Source organism: Manacus vitellinus, unplaced genomic scaffold, assembly GCF_001715985.3.
Source record: "Manacus vitellinus isolate BGI_N305 unplaced genomic scaffold, ASM171598v3 scaffold_19_pilon, whole genome shotgun sequence".
Lineage (NCBI taxonomy): Eukaryota > Metazoa > Chordata > Aves > Passeriformes > Pipridae > Manacus > Manacus vitellinus.
Window position 1 is genome coordinate 1,196,759 of NW_021939395.1, and position 18,456 is coordinate 1,215,214.

At 48.6% G+C, this 18,456-nt stretch overlaps 1 protein-coding gene across 1 annotated transcript in view; it reads left to right on the plus strand.

Moving 5' to 3' along the window:
* The window catches only part of EDA (ectodysplasin A), a 65,162-nt gene extending 47,310 nt beyond the window's left edge, over nt 1–17,852 (plus strand). Inside the window, 6 exon segments of the mRNA XM_029959121.1 lie at nt 7,750–7,779; nt 10,748–10,927; nt 12,212–12,246; nt 12,343–12,394; nt 14,592–14,722; nt 16,594–17,852. Of these exon segments, the coding sequence (XP_029814981.1) occupies nt 7,750–7,779; nt 10,748–10,927; nt 12,212–12,246; nt 12,343–12,394; nt 14,592–14,722; nt 16,594–16,845 (680 nt within the window). The 3' untranslated portion in view covers nt 16,846–17,852.
* The last annotated feature ends 604 nt before the right edge of the window (nt 17,853–18,456 follow it).

Sequence of the window (18,456 nt, forward strand, 5' to 3'; positions counted from 1 at the left end):
TTCTACAATCCTGCACCTATTTTTTTTCCTCATTCCTTAGGAGACACCCAGGGCTGGTGGGTCTCCACATGCTCCAGCACCTCCCTTCAAACAGCACCTGATGACCTTTGAGTCCCATCATCCTTTTTAAGGTGGAAAAACCTGTTGAATGCATGAGAGCAGCTACATTCACCCTCCTTCTTCTGTCCTTTCCAGCTGGGGGATTGCTCAGCATGGCACCTTTACCTGGAGCAGGTTGAAGACTGATGGTCCCTGAGGTCTGTCTCTTACTCGCACTTCAGTTCTGATCATCTTGAACTGCAGTAAGCAGACTTTTTTCCCTTGAATATGTGTAAAAATCAGGATAAACTACATCCCAACCTGCTGTCACTGTTGGCATTATCTCTGTTTATTTGTTTTCAACTATCCTTAACAGCTTGACCAGGTTATTCCCTGAAGAGTCTGGGTTGTGTCAAGGCAGGCAAAAATCTCTGAGTATTGGCAGGAGAAAAAAAACTTTTCTCAACAACAACAGCAACAACAACAAAAAAACCCCTGTTCCGTGATGAATATCTTGTGTCATCTGAAGCTGCTTGAGAGGAGAGATTGTGGCTCTCTGGCATCTCGTGTCGCTCCAGGGGCTCCAGGGATGGCTTGGGATGAGCTGTGGCTTCTCTCCGTGTGTTTTCAGACCGATGAGCTTGAACTGGAGTCTGGTGTACGGGATCAGAGGAATAGGGAGGGAGCAGGCTACTGATCCATGGAGCTCCTGGAGCAGCGTCTGCTCATCTGCATGACACATGGATGGAGGCTTGTCCTTTGGTGGAATGCAAGGAGGGGAGCAGGGAGGCAGCACAAGGCCACTCTTATACCAAAGCCACCACAAGAGAAGTGATTCTCAGCCCTGCACAAGCTCTGCTCACACCCTTTGGCCAAGCAGCCCCAGAAGTGACCTCAGTGTGGGACAATTCCCCTGGAGATGTGGGAAAAGTCCATCAAAGAGCTGAAGAATTGTCTCAAAAAGTGGATGTAGCCAAGGGAGTGCCTCTGGAGAGCCCAGAATGAGCTGCAAACTCTCCTTGATCTCCCAGGCTGGAGGAGACTGGCTTTGGGAGCCTGGCTTTGGGTGTGGGGCAGCTCAGTCTGGCACAGGGGTGGGGAATCAGAACTGTCAGCCATGAGTTGGCTCTGAGCCATTTTTGGGGACTCAGCAGCCTGTAACTCTGGAGTGGGATGGGGCAACCATTGAGCAAAGGCTGCTGAAGTTTTGGGCTGTGTCTGTGCTGTGCAGGTGGAGCAGCAGGGGGGGATGTCCCTGGGGGGCCATGCTGGGAACTGCTGCGGGAGGAAGGACGAGGAGGGAGCACTGGTTTATGGGGTGCTGGTTTATAGGGTGCTGGTTTATGGGGTGCTGGTTTATGGGGTGCTGGTTTATAGGGTGCTTCTGTGGAGCTTCTCAGTGTTGGATGTATCCAGAAACAGACCGTTAAGGCCTTTTCACATACAAATTTCCAAGAGTTTTGAAACAAGATTGAAACTGAATCAGGGAAGCTGAATGGCCCTGGGCTCTGCCCTACACAGGAACACATCAGGCAGTGCTGTTTCATCCTTCCCCTGCTTTGTACAATGAGTTCCCTCTGTTTTCTTACAGAATGTATTCCCTATATTCAGATTTGTTGAAATTAGTTCTAGTCTTGTACTGGAGCATCACATCCCTGATTTGGGTCCAGCCTGAATGTATGGGCAGCATCTTCCCTCCACACTTAGCAGAAGACCTCCCTTCCTTATCCCACCCCTCAAAAAACCACTCTGGCAAGGCACACCAGGAGTTTGGAGTAGCACAGGATATGTTTTACTTCTGGGATATTTTCCTTGATCTATAATTTATCATCTTTTCTAAATATTCTGGAGTAATAATGCCAAAGCTGCTCTTCAAGACCTGTTACCTTTCTGCCTGGAGTTGGTAAAGCAGCACTTTCTTTTTCAGGGAAAGGGAAAAAATTCCTCTTGTTCCAGTGTTTGTATCACTGACTGATAGTTCAGTAGGGTCCAAGAAGCTTTCATCTGGATAGACCAAATTTCCTGAAAATGTTGAAAACATATTGGTTCCAAACCTCCCCCAAAGCACATGTTCTAGATTAGGCATGTGTTGGGAGCTGACATCCCTCTCTCCCCAACTCCACCGTAATCTGGCATTAATAAGGCCATGCTTAAAAATATTTGAAAAGCTTTACATATCTCCTACCCATGAGAATGAAGTGAATGTCACTGCACTGCTGCTGTGAAGGAAACAACTGAATTTTGGAGGTTTGACCAAGTGGAGGGTTTTGATCTTATTCATTGGGACAATTTACATCCACGTCAGCAGGAGGTTTGTCATCACTCGAAATCTCAGGTAACACTTGAGCTTCTCTTTTCACCTTAGTATTGGTCAAGTAGGGATAGAGGGGTTGGTTGATGGGCAGGATTTATAGAATCACAGCATCACTGAGGTTGGAAAAGACCTCCAAGATCATGGAGTCCACCCTGTGCCAGAGAGAGACCCTTCATCAGGAACTGGAGTGGTGGGACAAGGAGTAATGGGTTCAAACTGAAAGGGGGGAGATTTAGGTTCAATATATGGAAGAAATCCTTCCCTATGAGGGTGGGGAGGCCCTGGCACAGGTTACCCAGAGAAGCTGTGGCTGCCCCTGGATCCCTGGAAGTGTCCAGGTTGGATGGGGCTTGGAGCAACCTGGGATAGTGGGAGGTGTCCCTGCCCATGGCAGGGGGTGGAACTGGATGGGCTTTAAGGTCCCTTCTAACCCAAACCATTCTGTGACTCTATGACTTAACAATTTTATGTGTATTTTATGAAGGACTGAGAAGTGATGTGACAGTTCTGGGTGATGCTGACATCTCAGTAATCACCAGGATTTTGTCTCTGATTGTGTTTGTAACCTGGGATGAAAATAATTTCTCAGTATCTCCACCCTCTCATCTCTCAGGGCAGAACAGTGATGGAAACAGGGATGACTCACTTGAGTTATCTGGTCTTACATATACCCCAGACCAGTCTGGTGCTTAAATAAGGAGATCGGTGATTATTCCATAATAACTTAGTGCCAGGAAAATAGACAAGGGACACCTTAATAATCCCAGGGGGCAGCAGTGAACTCTGAAAACAGGTTGGCACGGCCTGCAAAGGATGGATGGACACCCAAAAATGGTGCTTGCTGCTCCATACCTTCTCCAAACTGGAAGAACACCTTGAAGACATCAATTGGTGTCTGTTCTAAACAGAGTGATGCAGCTAAAACATGGTTGTGGCACTGCATGACTTCATCCTGCTCTTGGCAACTGGGAATTCAAGCACATTCAGCAGCCTCTGTAGGTATGTCCTTTGTTTGACTGATTTCTATAATAGTCACCCTTTTATAGGTTTTATATAAAATAAGTGTAATTACAAAGATCTGTTCCCATCAGTAAAACCAGTTTGAACTGTTTTGCAGGAATTTGAACTATTTCTTGTTAATCCACACACACACAGCTAATAAGGGAATGCAGGGCTTTTTAATATCCTATTTATATCAGCATATGTCCTAAAGAAGTTTGGGATATTTCTGTATTTATAGTAAATCATAGCAGTGTGTAGCGTGAGGAAAGAGAAATCAGAGGGGGGGGGAGAGTAAACCCTATTAATCTTTATAAGAGAAAACATGTCACATGTAATATCCTTGAGTTGCATCACCATCTGGTTTTTTTTTCTGAAGCCCTTGGAAGTGGTCCAGCAGATGGTAGGGCTGCTAGGGCTGGAACCTGCTCCCTCAAGCATGGTTAGATGTCTTCTGCTGCTTGCTGGGCCACAGCTGTGGGTTTGTGCACCAAAAACTCATCTCTTGCAAATGTTTTCTTCAGCTCAAAGTGAGAAGTCTGTGTCTGAACCCACTGTGCTTCTGCTAGAAGTGATTTGGAATTGTTTGGAGCCTTCCACTTGTGGTGGCTCTGCGGGATTCCAGGGGGGCTCTTCTGTTTGGGTTGGGGTTTTGTCATCATATAAAGTTGTCCTTTCCTGCTTGTACCTTTCCCTCAAAGTTTACCACTCTTGCTGGCTTGATATTCCCTCCTTTTTTGTTATCCTTCCCTTTTATTTCCCAACACGTGTGGAAAATAAGCTTTTGGAGAAGTCTAGCTCTGGGATGCTGCTCAAAGCCAGGGTCTCCAAAGCCCAGAGTGCAGCATTCCTGCTCTCACCTTGGCTGGGGAAATCCCATCCTGGGATGGAGAACTCAACTGGCAGAGGATGGAGCTGACCTGAGTTACTGCAGCAGGAGTCAGAGGCTTTTCCCACAGGAAATCCAAGGAAAGGGAATATAAATGTTAGGAGGAGATCAGGTAGCTTAAACATTTCAAGTCAGACCATAGCCTGCCCCAGAGCTTCAGTAGTTAGGCAAAAATAACCTCCCAGAGGGACTGATAAGCTTTGGAGAGACATTTCAGCAGTGACCAGTGACACCAGGTCCCTTCAGTGACTTCTTGCTCTGAGACAGAAGATCCCCTCCAAGCCTGTGCTCCTTCTCAGGAGCCTTCTCATTTCCAACTGGATGGTCTTGGAGAGCAGTTCACACGTGTGAGGACGTGCCAGTGCTGTCCTTGAAGCCCTGGCAGGTCTTCTCCCTCCGTGCCCATCACCAGAGCCTTTCCCAGCGGTGCTTCCACCCTTTCCCAGCATTGATGGCTTGCTTGACCACTTCTTTACCATCCCAGGAGCCCTTCTGTGAAACTCTTCTCATTTCAGCTCACCTTTCTGCCTTGGATGATCAGGGTTGGCTGTGTTGCTCCCAGGATTTTCACACCCGCTCCCTGAGGGGCAGCAGGATTTCCCCTTGTCTTCCAGAGGTGTTCCCATTCTAGGATTGTATTTCTGCCTTGCCTGGCTGAGTGACAGCAACTGAGCACGTGCAGGTGTTGTCCTGAGGAGCTCCATGATCCAGCAGAGCAGTTTATTATTTCCCATGTATATATATTTTATAGGACTATATATTTGGTATGACTGAACCTCATTCCATGCTTATTATCCTTCAAAGCCATCCAGCCTGTCCTCCCTGCTATCCCAGTCCTCTTCTGTATTAATAGTTCTGGTCCACTTCCCTCCCTCTGGCAAAGCTAAAACAAGGGAGTGGACAGAGCTGACAGCTCCTTCAGGGAGGAATTAGAGTTTAAATGTAGATTTAATTTCAGCTGAAAGACAGGAAATGTAGAAGGGGAATGGTCTTCCCTGGGTCTGGGGTCTGGTTTGACCTCAAAGGTATGCAGACAGCATGTGGAAAGGGGGTTGGAAGAAGGCAGGATTAGTGGGAATAAGGGCAGAAGTCTAAAAGGATAACTGTGCTTGGGTGGCTGTCATGTTTGATCCCGGCAGTCAGCACCAGGAGCTGGATCTCCAGGACATTCCTAATGGATGTGTAAAGGGATTCATGAGGAATGGGGGTGACACAGGAAAGGTGCACTTAAGGTTATTTCTATAAAGAAGGGCAGAGAGGTGCCAGGGAGCAGCTGAGGCCTTGGATTGCTTTCAGATCCCATCAGGACAGGATCAGGGACACCTTCCACTATCCCAGGTTGCTCTGAGCCCTGTCCAACCTGGCCTTGGACACTTCCAGGGATGGGGCATCCGTTATATTATAACAGTATTATTTGTGTTCAACCACTGCAGCATTTAACAAGCTTTACTGCTTAAATATTGGGTTCTGGCCTCTGGAAAACCTGGCAGAAAGGATTTTTTAATTATAATTTTTCTCCTCTGCACATCAGTGTTTGGATAATGTGCATGAAGTCAAGTTTTTAAGCCTTGCGCCTCAGCACCTTTTGTTCTGAGGGAGCATTGATCTGAAATTTCCGTGGCCCTCAGCTTCTCAGACTCAGTAATTTATTACCATTGTGGCCTAAATTGAGCAAGAGCTCATGAATTGAGCTCATTTTGAGCAAAAATGAGCAAAACTTTGTCTTCTGCTCCACGAGTCGAACCTTCAGCTCCGCGCTGCAATGAAATCCCCCACCCTCGCTATTGGGAGGCAAACAGATGCAAACCCCAGAGAGTCAGAAGCTCCCAAGCCTAATAACGCTGGGGTTTTTTCCCCCCCCTCGTGTCAGGAGTATCCCCCGTGTTTGTCGAAAGATTCACTTGCAGGGCCGTAACATCTCTCTCTGCCGTGCCTGGAACAGATGCGCGTGTTGTAATATGGACTGCGAACATTGACATCCCATGTGGTTCTCATTCCTCCCATTCATCTTTGAAGCTAATGGGTTGCAGGCAGCCCCGATGTGTCTGGCTGGCCGCAGCTATTTGTACTTTCACTCTGGTCGTGGCGCTAATGGTGTGATATATGGAACATGAAATAAACTCTCGTGACTCCGAGGGCTGCGCAGGCACAGGCGCGGCACTCCCCTCTCGCTGCCTTGGGCTGGGGGGCAGGGGGGGATTTTTAAAGGACTTTTTTTTTTTCTTTTCTCCTCGCTGGAAATGTTGTTAACCAGCTGGTGCCTCCAACGAGGGCTGGTGGAGCTCGGGAATGGCAAAAAAAGTGGAGCTCGTCTGCCCTGCCTAGGTCTTGCAGTTTGTCTGCTCGTGGTGGAGCTGCTGGTGTGGCTTCCTGGTGAGATCTGGGCCTGGCATTGCTGGAAACCCACGTGTTGTCCCGTCTGCCTGTTTTAATAGTGTGAAGATTGTAAAAAAAATTAGATTGTAAAAAAAATTGGATTAGCAGAAATAGTATTTTAAATCATAGAATCACAGAATGGTTTGAGCCGTAAGGGATCTTAAACTCATCTCGTTCCACCCCCCGCCATGGGCAGGGACACCTCCCACTATCCCAGGTTCCTCCAAGCCCCATCCAACCTGGCCTTGGACACTCCCAGGGATGGGGCAGCCACAGCTTCTCTGGGCAACCTGTGCCAGGGCCTCACCACCCTCACAGGGAAGGATTTCTTCCTAAAATTTATAGATAATGCCTTTTATAGATAATTCCATAATTTTCCCATGACTCAACAGCATAATGTAGGGAAATTATTATTCCAGTTAAAAAGGCATCAGTGATGTTTCCGGGTATTTCTCTGATCCTTCCCTCATCTTTCCTTTTACCAACCATGGAAAAATGGCACTTCTGTTGGGAATTTGCCTTTCTCCACCACCTCAGGCTCAAAGCAACCTCGTTACCTTCCATTCGTTATAATTCTATCTCAGTTAAAGGTGATTTCAGTCATCAACATGTGCTAAAACCTGGGGTTTAGAGGGATTTCACTGATGAACAGCGAGGGAATATTTGGGGAATTTTACAGTTCATTCCCATCCGTGGTTAATTCTTGGGGAAGCAATGGAACATGTTTCACACTTCAGCCTCTGCTCAAAAAGTTCTGTCTTCTCTCAGCTTCACTATAAATATTTTCTCTTCGTGCTAGGGGGCTTTGGGTTCCCATTGTTCAAAACAGCCAGTTCATAATAATTCTTTGCTTTTGTGTTTTTTTAGTATTTTATTCTTATTTTTAAACAACTTGGCTCACAAGGAGTCGGCAGGGGGTTGGACCAGATGATCTTTAAGGATCCCTTCCAACCCAAACCACTCTGTGATGCTCTAATATTTGGGTTACTGCTCTCAGTTCAGACCATTCCAGTGCAGCTTCATGGGCCACAAACTCATCCATTGTCCACTTGGAATATAAAATGGCAATGGGGATTTGCTCCACTGAAATGATCCCTGAATTTCACTAGTTTTCTTCTTTTTTTCTTTGTAGGTCCAAGCTCAGTGAAAAACAAGAAAAAGGGTAAGTTTGAGTTTTAACTTAATTTTCCTTTCTGTGTTTGTCACCCAGCTGTGAGTTCTCTTTGGATAACACAAAGGAGAAACCAGAAGCAGCTTCTAGCACTGGGAAGGGCAGGGATAACACCCACAACACCCTTAAAACTTCCCTTAACACTGAAGGAAGTTAATTATGTTCTATAGAAGTAATCCTGAAGATGGTGTAATTAGAGAATGGAGTCATGAACCAGCATCAGGAGCCACTTGCTGTTTGCCAGCCTTGGCTTTCATCCCGAGCCTGGGGTCCCCTTCACACCCACCAAACCCAACAGACACACTTTGCATCCCACTTTTCCTAACACCTATTGGTGGATTGCTGGGATTTGGGTTATTCAGGAGGCAGCCCCGTGTTTCTCGGATTGCTGATGCCATCCTTGTCTCTGTAGGACTCCTGGGGAACATTTAACACTACCAGGAGCTTGAGTGAGTCCCAGGATCCGAGTTGCTCCATCAGCTTTTCCTCGTAAACGTGCTGCAGTCTCAGTTCCCGGGAAATGCAGTCAGTTACCTGGTTTTGCCCCTTGTAACCATCCAAACGCTTCTGGGAGTGCTTTAAAAGCTCACAGCAGGTTGTAGGTGACAACAGCTGCAATGGCAACTCTCTGCTTGCTACCTGTTGTAGCTAATGTGTATTTAATTAACAGAACAGTTAGTTGTTCAGCAATTCTCTGTGTCCCTCAAGAGCCCTTCCTGCTCCATCCCCACCATCAGCAGCGGGAGCAGCCGAGCTTCCCATGTCTGTCCTGCTGTAATAACATGTCAAATCACTTTAATCCTTGGATGCAAACTCCAGATGCACAGCTGAGAGGTGGAAACAGGCCACAGTTAGAGACTTCATTTGTGCTGACTCTCAGAAGCAGCATAAAATTTTATGTTGGAGGAGTTTGTCCTAACAAAGCTCAGAAACCCTCAACCCACATTAAATCAGCCCAGCTAATAACAAGTGATGGCTGTGGTGTTCAGAGCAATTCCAGAGGGGCAGGGAGATCTCCTAGAGCTGTATTATGTACAGCTGTATAAAATAGTTCAATTTTATGGTATTGTCACATTTAATTCTTTTTAGAGGTACAGCTTATTGTTTGCTGGGCAAGGATTAAGGAGAACTCCCTGGTCCTGCCTGCTCTGCGTTTCAGAGCCTGCCTGGTATGTGAGTACAGACACCAGGAGACTTGGCAGGCTGCGATTTGGGTGCTGGGACCCTCCCTGGAGAGCTGATAGGGAGGCTGGGGTCCCCTCAGACAAACAAATCAAATATCTTTTGCCTTGTGAGTTTAATAAGTGAGATTTGCTAATGCAGAGAAATAGTTGAAATGACTCGGAGGGGGGGAACGCACAGAAAATGTGGGATGTGCAATTGTCTCACTGCTCAAGCAGCAGCTCCCTTAGTAGCAGACCAGACTTCTGAGGCAGATGAGTTAAACCAGCTGTAATTTGTATCCCTCTTGGGAAGGAAAGCCAGGAGTGACAGCAGCAGCATTCCCGGCTCCCTGCGTTCGATCCTCCCTTCGGATGGCCTGGATCGAGGGATGTGAGTGAGAGGAGTTCAGTGTGTTTTAGGGGAAAGAGGTGATGGGTGTGATTCAGGGTGACCAATTCCAAGGCATATCATCAGCCCAAGGAAGGAAATCTCTGGATTAGGGGAAGGCTGGATTGTGGCCAGCTTGGATTGGAAGTCGTGGCTGCTGATCTGGACAGAAATATTGCTGTGGAGATTTGTCCCCTTAAACCTTTCCCCTCCCTTTTTTTGGACACCAGTGTTATTTTACTCACCCCTCCTTACTTTAACTTAGTTTTCTGGATGTTTAAATTACCCCCACAATTGTCCCACGCTGATGTCCATGTGTCCATGTTCCTGGCTAATGGCCACCTAGAGATTTCCACCCCTGTCCTAACTAAAATAGATGGATTTCTCCTTATAGTTTTATCCCATTACAAAGATGGATATTAGTCGAGAAACAAGTACATAAATGTACTTGGAAACTATTCCAATAACCATAATTTCATATCCCAACTGCTGCTGTCATGTAGCAAAGTGTTTAATTCTGTCCTACTGGAGACCTTGTGGCAGCAATTGGAGTGATTTTGCTCCATTTATGCGCTTTGGCATAAAAGCTGTTACAAACTGGCATCTTAATAACTACATCAAAAGAACATAATTTCTGTTGGAGACCTGGAAAATCAGCTGAGGACATGCCAGGCTTTCCCTGCAGACCTGGTTTCAGTCCACTTTGTGTTTGTATGAGTAGTTACTGATGTGGTTGTGCCATTTCTCTTCCTGGGGCCACGTGATGTGTTTGAGGATCATTTTAAGGAAGAAAGTTTTTTTCCATGAGGTTTATAAAATACTGGCACAGGTTTCCCAGAGAAGCTGTGGCTGCCCTATCCCTGGAAGTGTCCAAGGCCAGGTTGGACTGGGCAGGGTGTGGAAATGGATGGTCTTTAAGGTCCCTTCCAACCCAAGCCATCCTGTGATTCCATGATTATAACAATTTCCCAGTGCTTCCATCTTCGTGGTGGGGTTAGTTCTTCCCTTACCCCTCCATACAGAGCCCAACATATTTAAATATTTTGAGGCAATGCTGCAGCTCAGCTCTGAACTGCCCTCTGGAGGAGACCAAGCCGTGGGGATCATCTCCTAATCCTAGTGTGTAACAGGTAGGGAAGATTTCCACTGTTTTCCATCAACAAACGGAAAACTGAGAAACTGTGGAGTGGGTCACCTGGACTTTACCACTCCAGCCTTGGCTGGGTGTGTTGGAGTGTCCATGGGTCACGGGGAGCATCCTGACTGTATCCAGAGAGCATCCCAGAGCCGTAGGGCCGTGACCAGCTCTGGGACATGCTGCCCCTGAGGGCATCCCCTGTCTGCTGCTCCCTGCAGGTCAAAGCCCACCCCACGTGCAGAAGGTAACACCTGACCTTGTGTTTTCCAGGAAAGAAGGCTGGTCCTCCAGGGCCCAACGGTCCCCAAGGGCCGCCAGGTCCTCCCGGGCCGCAGGGTCCCCCCGGCATTCCCGGCATCCCCGGGATTCCCGGCACAACCGTCATGGGACCGCCCGGCCCCCCTGGCCCGCCGGGCCCTCAGGGACCCCCCGGCCTGCAGGGCCCCTCAGGTGAGAGCTCTGTCCCTCCTCTGCTCGGAGCTGGGGACGCCGCCGGCGCGGGAGATGCCACACGGGAATAAAAGGGCTCCGTGTTCCCCCCTGAGGAGTGTCTGGATGTGATGGGATGGCATCCTGGAGCAGGACTCGGGTGTCCTGGGTCAGGTTGGATGGGGCTTGGAGCAACCTGGTCTAGTGGAAGGTGGCAAGAGGTGGAACGAGATGAGCTTTAAGGTCCCTTCCCACCCAAACCAGTCTGTGATTCCATGATTCTTTGCATCAGGACCTGGAAGGCAGGAACCACAGCAGATTGCCACCCCTACCTTCCCTTCCCTCCTCTACCATCCAGAGAAAAATGGTTTTCTCCAGCAGTTCTTGGTTCCATTTTTCTCCATTTCCCTGTATCTGGATCACATTATTTCTCCACAGAGTCGTGTGGTGATTATTTTGCTAAAATCTATGAATTTAATAACTCCTTAAAATGCAGGTTAGTGGACATTCCCACCAGCAATGTTTGTTATATCTACATGAGCAGTTTAATATTAATAAACACATCTCCAGAGATGTCAGAGCTATTACCCCATAGCCCACATAGCTCAAGGGAAAACTTGGAGACTTCTCAGTTTTTATCTCAGAAATTGTGGAAGTTGTCCCTGCCCACCACAGGGGGTTGGAACTGGATGATCTTTAAGATCCCTTCCAACCCAAACCACTCTGGATTTCTGGGATTCTGTGATCCTTAATTGCCTGAGCAGAGGCAGGAGCAGCAGGAAGCCTCAGCTCCAGTATCCTGCCACAGGCATCTCCTCCTTAATAGGGGTTTGGCTCCCAGAGAAGGGAGATTTCAGCGTGGAGCTGGGATGCAATGAATGACCTGAGCTACTACAGAGGGAAACTTGTCATCTTGGCAGCCAAGAGGCTTTTGGCCACCACAGAGCAGGGAAAGGGTTGTGCAATTTTTCCTTCTAGTGGAAACTGGTTGAATAATGGTTGAATTTTTAATTTTGATGACAGAAATGCAGGATTAAAGTAGGGAAATGTAGGATGAATATTTGTCTTCTTTATGTATTTTTTGTATGTTTTTAATATTTATATTTTGTATATTTTAATGCTGCCTGCACCCCATACTTGTGGTGCTGTCCTCCTCCTGTTAATGGGGGGTTACTGATTACTATGGGGTAAGAGAAGTTTTATTTCTGTGGGGGTTTAAATGGTTATTATGGGGTAAGAGGAGTTTTACTTGTGGGATTCTTCACTCAACCCTCTTCTTCAACAACATGAAATTGCCTTTTGCAGGTGCCACAGACAAGGCCGGCTCCAGAGACATCCAGGTGGGTTGATCTTCCCAGGAAAAAGCCCAGCCTTGGGAGGGGTTTTTGTAAACATTTCCTGGCTACATTTGCTAATGCTGTGTTTGGTGTTTGCAGCCAGCTGTGGTCCACCTTCAAGGCCAAGGCTCAGCAATCCAAGTGAAGAATGGTAAGGATCTCTTGATATTGGTGGTTACTGGAAAGGGCTCATCCTGCACCCGTGACCTCATACCTGGGTCTAATTCCATCCCATAACAGGGCTCCCAGATTTTCCCTGCACCCATGGCCTCGTATCTAGGTCTCAGTGCATCCCATAACACAGCTCCCAGATTTTCCCTGCTGTTATCCCCCAGGACAGTCCAATTCCCCTGCCCAGACTCCATGAGAAGAGTCTCCGTTCCTGTTTCCCCTGAGCTCCTGTTTATCTCCCAGGTTATCCCTATCCTGTATATCCCAGTAATTCTGTCCCACTGAATCTCCCTCCTGACCTCCAGGTACATTTTGCGCCTCCTCCAACCTGCTGTTGTCCCACCAGTGTTCCCCAGCCCCTCAATGGCCAACCTTTCCTCTCCCCATTCCATTTTAATCCCTCAGCGTATCCTTGTCCTGCCTCATCCCCATTATCACGTGTTTCTCCAGTTTCCCAGTAGTTTAAGGCAGGGGAAGGCACAGTGGTGTGAGGACACAAAGGTGCCCAGGCCACCAGCTCTTCCTGGAATCCTTGAGCATCTCCACCCCCACCAGCAGCCTTTAGACCATTATCCCAAGCCCTGCCGAGGCATTTCACATCCACAGGCAGCTCCTTGCTCTCCTCCTCCTCCCTGGATCCCCATCCAAGTTCTCCTCAAGTTCCTGCTCTCTTTGCCAACAGCTGGGGCTCATTCATTCCTGCTGCCTCCCTGCTCTGGCTGGGCTGGAGAGGAGCTGGATGTGTCGTCCCCTTTCTGAGTCCCCTTGTGCAGCTCCCTGGGGAGCACAGACAGCCCTGGGACATGTCCCCTCATCCCAGACTCCCAAGGGTGGGTGCAGCAGGATGGGGCTGCAGGACCCCGTCCATGAATTCCTGCCTGATACATGGGATGAGAAGGGCTGGCCACTGCTGCTGTGGGAGGGCAGCTTCTCCCTCAGCAGCCATGAGAGTGGGAGCTGGACTTTCCCTTGGATAGGGCAGTGTGCTTCCAGCTCCCCAAAACTCAAAGGAAACCGTCCGTTCCCGGGAACAATATGAGGGAAAAGATGCCGTTTGCTTGCATTCAGAAAGCAGTGATCCCTTTATTACTGGGAGTGCTGAGGGTTTACAGAGGGTGTGCTGCTGTCTAAGAGTGGGAATGCCCTGTGAGTGTCCTTCCCTGCTGCTTGGGAACAATCTGGTGCTGTGAGCCAGGAATTCTGTCCAGCTGCAGCCTGGCGGGCTTGGACGGGGGGCTGGGAGTGGAGAGGGAGGAAAAGAGTGGGATCTGATAAACTGAGGCACCTACAGAGGCTGGCTCAGTTCAGGGCTCACAGCAAAGTCTGTCCCCTGGGTCCATCCAGGGAGCAGAGCTGTGCTTGTCTTGTCAGTTATCCCAGTGCCAGGACTGGGTGGTGGATCTATAAATACCTGACCTTTTGGTCCCTTGCACTATTTTGTACTATTCTTTCTTCTTTTTATTTTTTTTTTCTAGGGGGGAGGAGGTAGGAAACAGGGTTGACATGTAGAAATCTTCTGATACCTTTTGAGTCCACGAGTGCACCTACACTACTGTTGCAGTCCAGCTCCAGAATGACTTTTTGGAGCAAATTTCCTGATTATTCCTACTCACCACATTTCAACTTGCAGGGGATGCCCTCCAAAAAGATACCTAATACATCCCACCTATTAATGCACAATGAGTGTGAGGAAGCCAAGCTGGTACAGGAATAATTTTCAAGTATATAAAGTTTGGCAGAAAAGAAACAAAAAACAATGTCCCAACCCAGTTAGGGGTGGGACATGGTGCAATCTCCTACTTTGTTGTTATTTTGGCTTTTAAAAACCTTGGAGACGTAATGACAAAGTGTTTGTTAAGATAATGCTGGTGGCAAAGTCAGGGATGGGGAAGTCAAGGAATGTTTTTGAGGATGAGGAGAATGACCCTAGATGAGGGCAGGGAGAGTAGTCCCCCAGTCATGCTGTTCACTGCAGGAAATGGGTGTCCCCAGCAAGTGGCAGTGTGATCAGAGCTAGAGAGGAGTCCCAGCTATCACACCCTAGTCTTGAATTCTGGGATTGTCCCACTGAGTTCCCTGACTTCGGGCTGTGTGACCCCTGCAGTGTGACTGTATTTTTGTGCTCCTGCGCTTTTCCTCTGACAGGTACTGAGTGACTGCCATTTTCTCATACTGAGATCTTTCAGGTGGAGTCCTCAATGACTGGTCTCGCATCACTATGAACCCCAAGGTGTTTAAGCTGCATGCCCGCAGTGGGGAGCTGGAGGTACTGGTGGACGGCACATACTTCATCTATAGTCAGGTAGAAGTGAGTACGGTCCTAGGCTAACTCCTATACTTGTGTTCCAATGGAAGCCTTGCATGAACCACGAGAGGGCTCCAGACAACTACCAAATGCCAACAGCTTGTGTGTCCTTGTAACCGCTTCAGCGCTGGGGTGTGCTCGGGAGGACGTGGTTTCACACACGTTTTGCCGTGACACCGCCCTCAGGAGATTGGTTATCCCCATCCCACACCCACCAGTGCCCTTTGCTCATCCTCCAGTTCTCTGTGCAGTCACTTGCCAGCCCTCCCAAACCTCCCTGCAGAGAGGACACTGCACTCTGTGCTTTAAAAGAAATGTAGGGCCCAACCCCAGGCAGTCTGGAGTCATTTCGAAGCCACGTCGCTCTCTGCAAACATAGGGCTCTTGGCCCAGGTGGTTTGGCCAAACTCCAGCCCAGGTAACTCCCCCTCTCCCGTGTGGCCTCATCCCACACGATGCCCCAGCAGCGGGATGGCTCCGCTGCCGCCTTGGTTGGTGCCAACGATGGATGTCCCCACCTGCTTCTGCAGAAAGGGCTAAACAAAGAGAGAAACTGCTGTGTTCTGATAGAGTGTGCAGCTAATAAGGCATCATTTCCTCTCCCCATTCAAATCCAAAGCAGGATATGGATTGTCATTTAACACACTGCTCCCAGTGCCCCACAAATGTCCGATGGGAATCGCTGAGCCAGGTGGAGTGTGAGCCGTGGGCTCTCCCCTGCCAGGGCACTCAGGTGAACACCCACCCGTGGGCTGAAAAACTGATTCTGGGGCAGATGTTAGCAAGCCAGGAGGGTTTCTGTGTGGCAACTACAGCTGAGCAAATTCCACCTTCCTCCATGTCTCTAATATCACTCCTGCTCAGTTGGCAGCTCCACTGGGACTTTACCAAGTCAGATAAAGTGGGCTGTGGATGTCAGATGCTCTTCCATGGAACTGGTGATGTGTCTGATTTGGATGGGGACAGGAAAAATAACTCCACACGGGCCAAAGTATAATTGTTATGCAAGTAGCCTAATGCTAATTGCTGCCACAGTGTTTGGCCTCTGAAGCCTTGTCATTTGTGGTCCATCAAGGAAAAAAGGGATCCAGTCTTGTGAAGTTCCCGAGGTCACAGGGTGAGACTAGGAAGAATTAGCAGATTCCTCCAAAGTGGCTGGATTTCCTCTCTCAGGAAGGAGCAGTTCCCTGGGACTGACTTCTCCTTGGGCAGGTCTTCCTCATGCAGTTCTTTGGAATCAGTGTGGGAGAGGGTTAAGTAAGGAACAGTCAAGTCACAGGGACTTGGTTACTAGACCTGGAAGTTAAATCAGTAGGAACACTGTAGGGTGATTTCCTTCCAAGCTGTGGAAGTTGGGAGAGCGCTTTCCCTGGAATAGCTTGTGCCTCTGGAAGCACCTCGAGTCCAGTTACCCAGGAGGCAGCTCCCAGTACACCTTAGGGCAGTTCTGCTGTCACCACTAAAGGAGGCTCATGGGACCGGGAAGCAGGACTGGCCAGGTAAGTGCAAGAGGCCTTCAGTCAAATGTGTCTGTCTGTCTGTGGGATGAGAAGCTGTTTGTAGCACACAGGGTGCTCTGCACAGCTCTGCACTGGGGCCTGTGCAGGTCATTTTCCCTGTAATAAGCAGGATTTGTAGCTCAGCCTTGGACACATGGATTAATGGATTCTTGCATGCTTAGTCTGAAGCGGAATACAAGAGTTTCCTGGTTGGCTTGGGGTTCTTCTGCCTCACACAAGCCAACCTCCTGTGAGCACAGGTGTGCTGGAGCCAAGGAGGGGCTCGTTAGCCAGGGAACACCGAGAGGAATGTGGACTTGCTCCCCGTGCACCAGTCCCCTCCCTAACACCTTTCTTCTCCCTGCTTCACATCAGGTATACTACATAAACTTCACAGATTTTGCCAGCTATGAGGTGGTGGTGGATGAAAAGCCCTTTCTGCAATGCACTCGGAGTATTGAGACCGGCAAGACCAACTTCAATACCTGCTACACGGCCGGGGTCTGCCTCCTTAAGGCCAGGCAGAAGATCGCTGTGAAAATGGTCCATGCTGACATCTCCATCAACATGAGCAAGCACACAACTTTCTTTGGGGCCATACGCCTGGGAGATGCACCAGCATCCTAGAGGAACTTGGCATGGCCAAGGATGCTCACAGAACTGCACAGTGCTGCTGTTCATAAGCGTATCAGTATTTCAGGGGGTTCTGTAATCCGGCCGTAAAGAAAACTGATCCAGAGCTATTTATTCCTATATGTGAATGCAGGAAGCACAATTGTCCTCTGTGACTTGCGTGGAGACTTGGATCAAAAAAAAAAAAAAAGAAAAAAAAAAGCTGGTTGCAAAAGCATTGTGAGGAAGAAAGGCTGTTGTGTCTGCCTTGTCTCAGTATTTCAAGTATTACTGCACTGATACTCTGCTCTGTGATCTTCACACGAGGCTTGTCGGGAGAGCTGTGGGTCTCTGCTTTTATGTTGCACTAGCAAGAGCATCCCAGGCGGTAGCGGGAGCAGACAGACTCCCGTCCCAATTGTCCCAGCCAGGCACTCCTGCTTCTGCACGCTAACCAGAGCAAGGAAGGGGGCTGCTGGTTTCCTGCCTTCCCAGTGGGAACTGGAACGGCCGCGGGTGCGGAGGGAGGTGGGTGAGGCAGGGTCGTGGTGTTTACATTCATCCTCAGGAGCGTGGGCGAGGAAGGCGAGGAAGTGCCTCTTCCCAGAGCTTGGAAGCAAAAGCAGGAAGTGCAAGAGGAAGAGGAATCCTTACTAGAGCAGGCTTAGCAGATAGGAAACTGCCTCCACATTCCAGAAACCACCAAATCCCAAAGAAAACGCCGGTTCCCGGGTCCAGGCCTCTGCTCCTTTCAGTTCCTGCCCTTACCCCAGAGGTAACTTTGCCCTGCCGGGGGCTGCCTTAAAGTACTGCTGCTGTTACAGCACGTTCTGTTTGGTTGGGGGTATTTTGTTTTGGGGGGATTTTTTTTTGGTTTTTGTTTTGTCCTTTTTAATTAATATTTTGCAAACCAGAACACATTTCTACAGGCTTCACTGAGCCGCGTAGAGCAGACACAAGTACTTGTGAGAACACTCGGAGGAAGTTTGTCATGTTTAAGAATAAAATATTCAATCAGGAAATTTTATTTCTTTTTCTGTTTTAATAGCAACTGTCCTGCTTTTAGATGTAGTTTTTAGCCTTTCTCCCCCCACCCCTTTCTTCTTGGCACCCTTCTACCTTAAATAAGTGGTGATGGAGTCTCTAGCAAAGAAAAAAAATAATTGTATTTTAAAATCTGGTCCAGCATGAAGTCACCACTTTTTCTTTTCTCTGAGCCCTGCTGAGTCTAGTCATAACTCGATTTCTGGTGACTAATAGAAGAGCTGGGACACTATTGTTTCTTTTGGCTTCTTGAGCAACTCTCTCCCGTTTCCTCCCCTCAGCTGGGGAGACCTAAAGCCATAAGATGTGCTGGAGCTGAGGAGAGGCCGAAGCGCAAATTGCTCTGTTGTGTCAGCCCTTGGCTCGCACTCCTCTGGGTTGGGGTTTTGTTTCCCTGCATTTCTTTTCAGAGCCTGTTTTTGCTTTCAAGAGGGGAGTGAAGTGGCAGCCTGTTGTAGCAAATGAGACAAGTCCCAAACTGGCTTCTTCAGCCTGGACAAGGAAAGGTTTTGGGGAGACCTCAGAGCCCCCTCCAGTGCCTAAAGGGGCTCCGAGAGAGCTGGAGAGGGACTCTGGACAAGG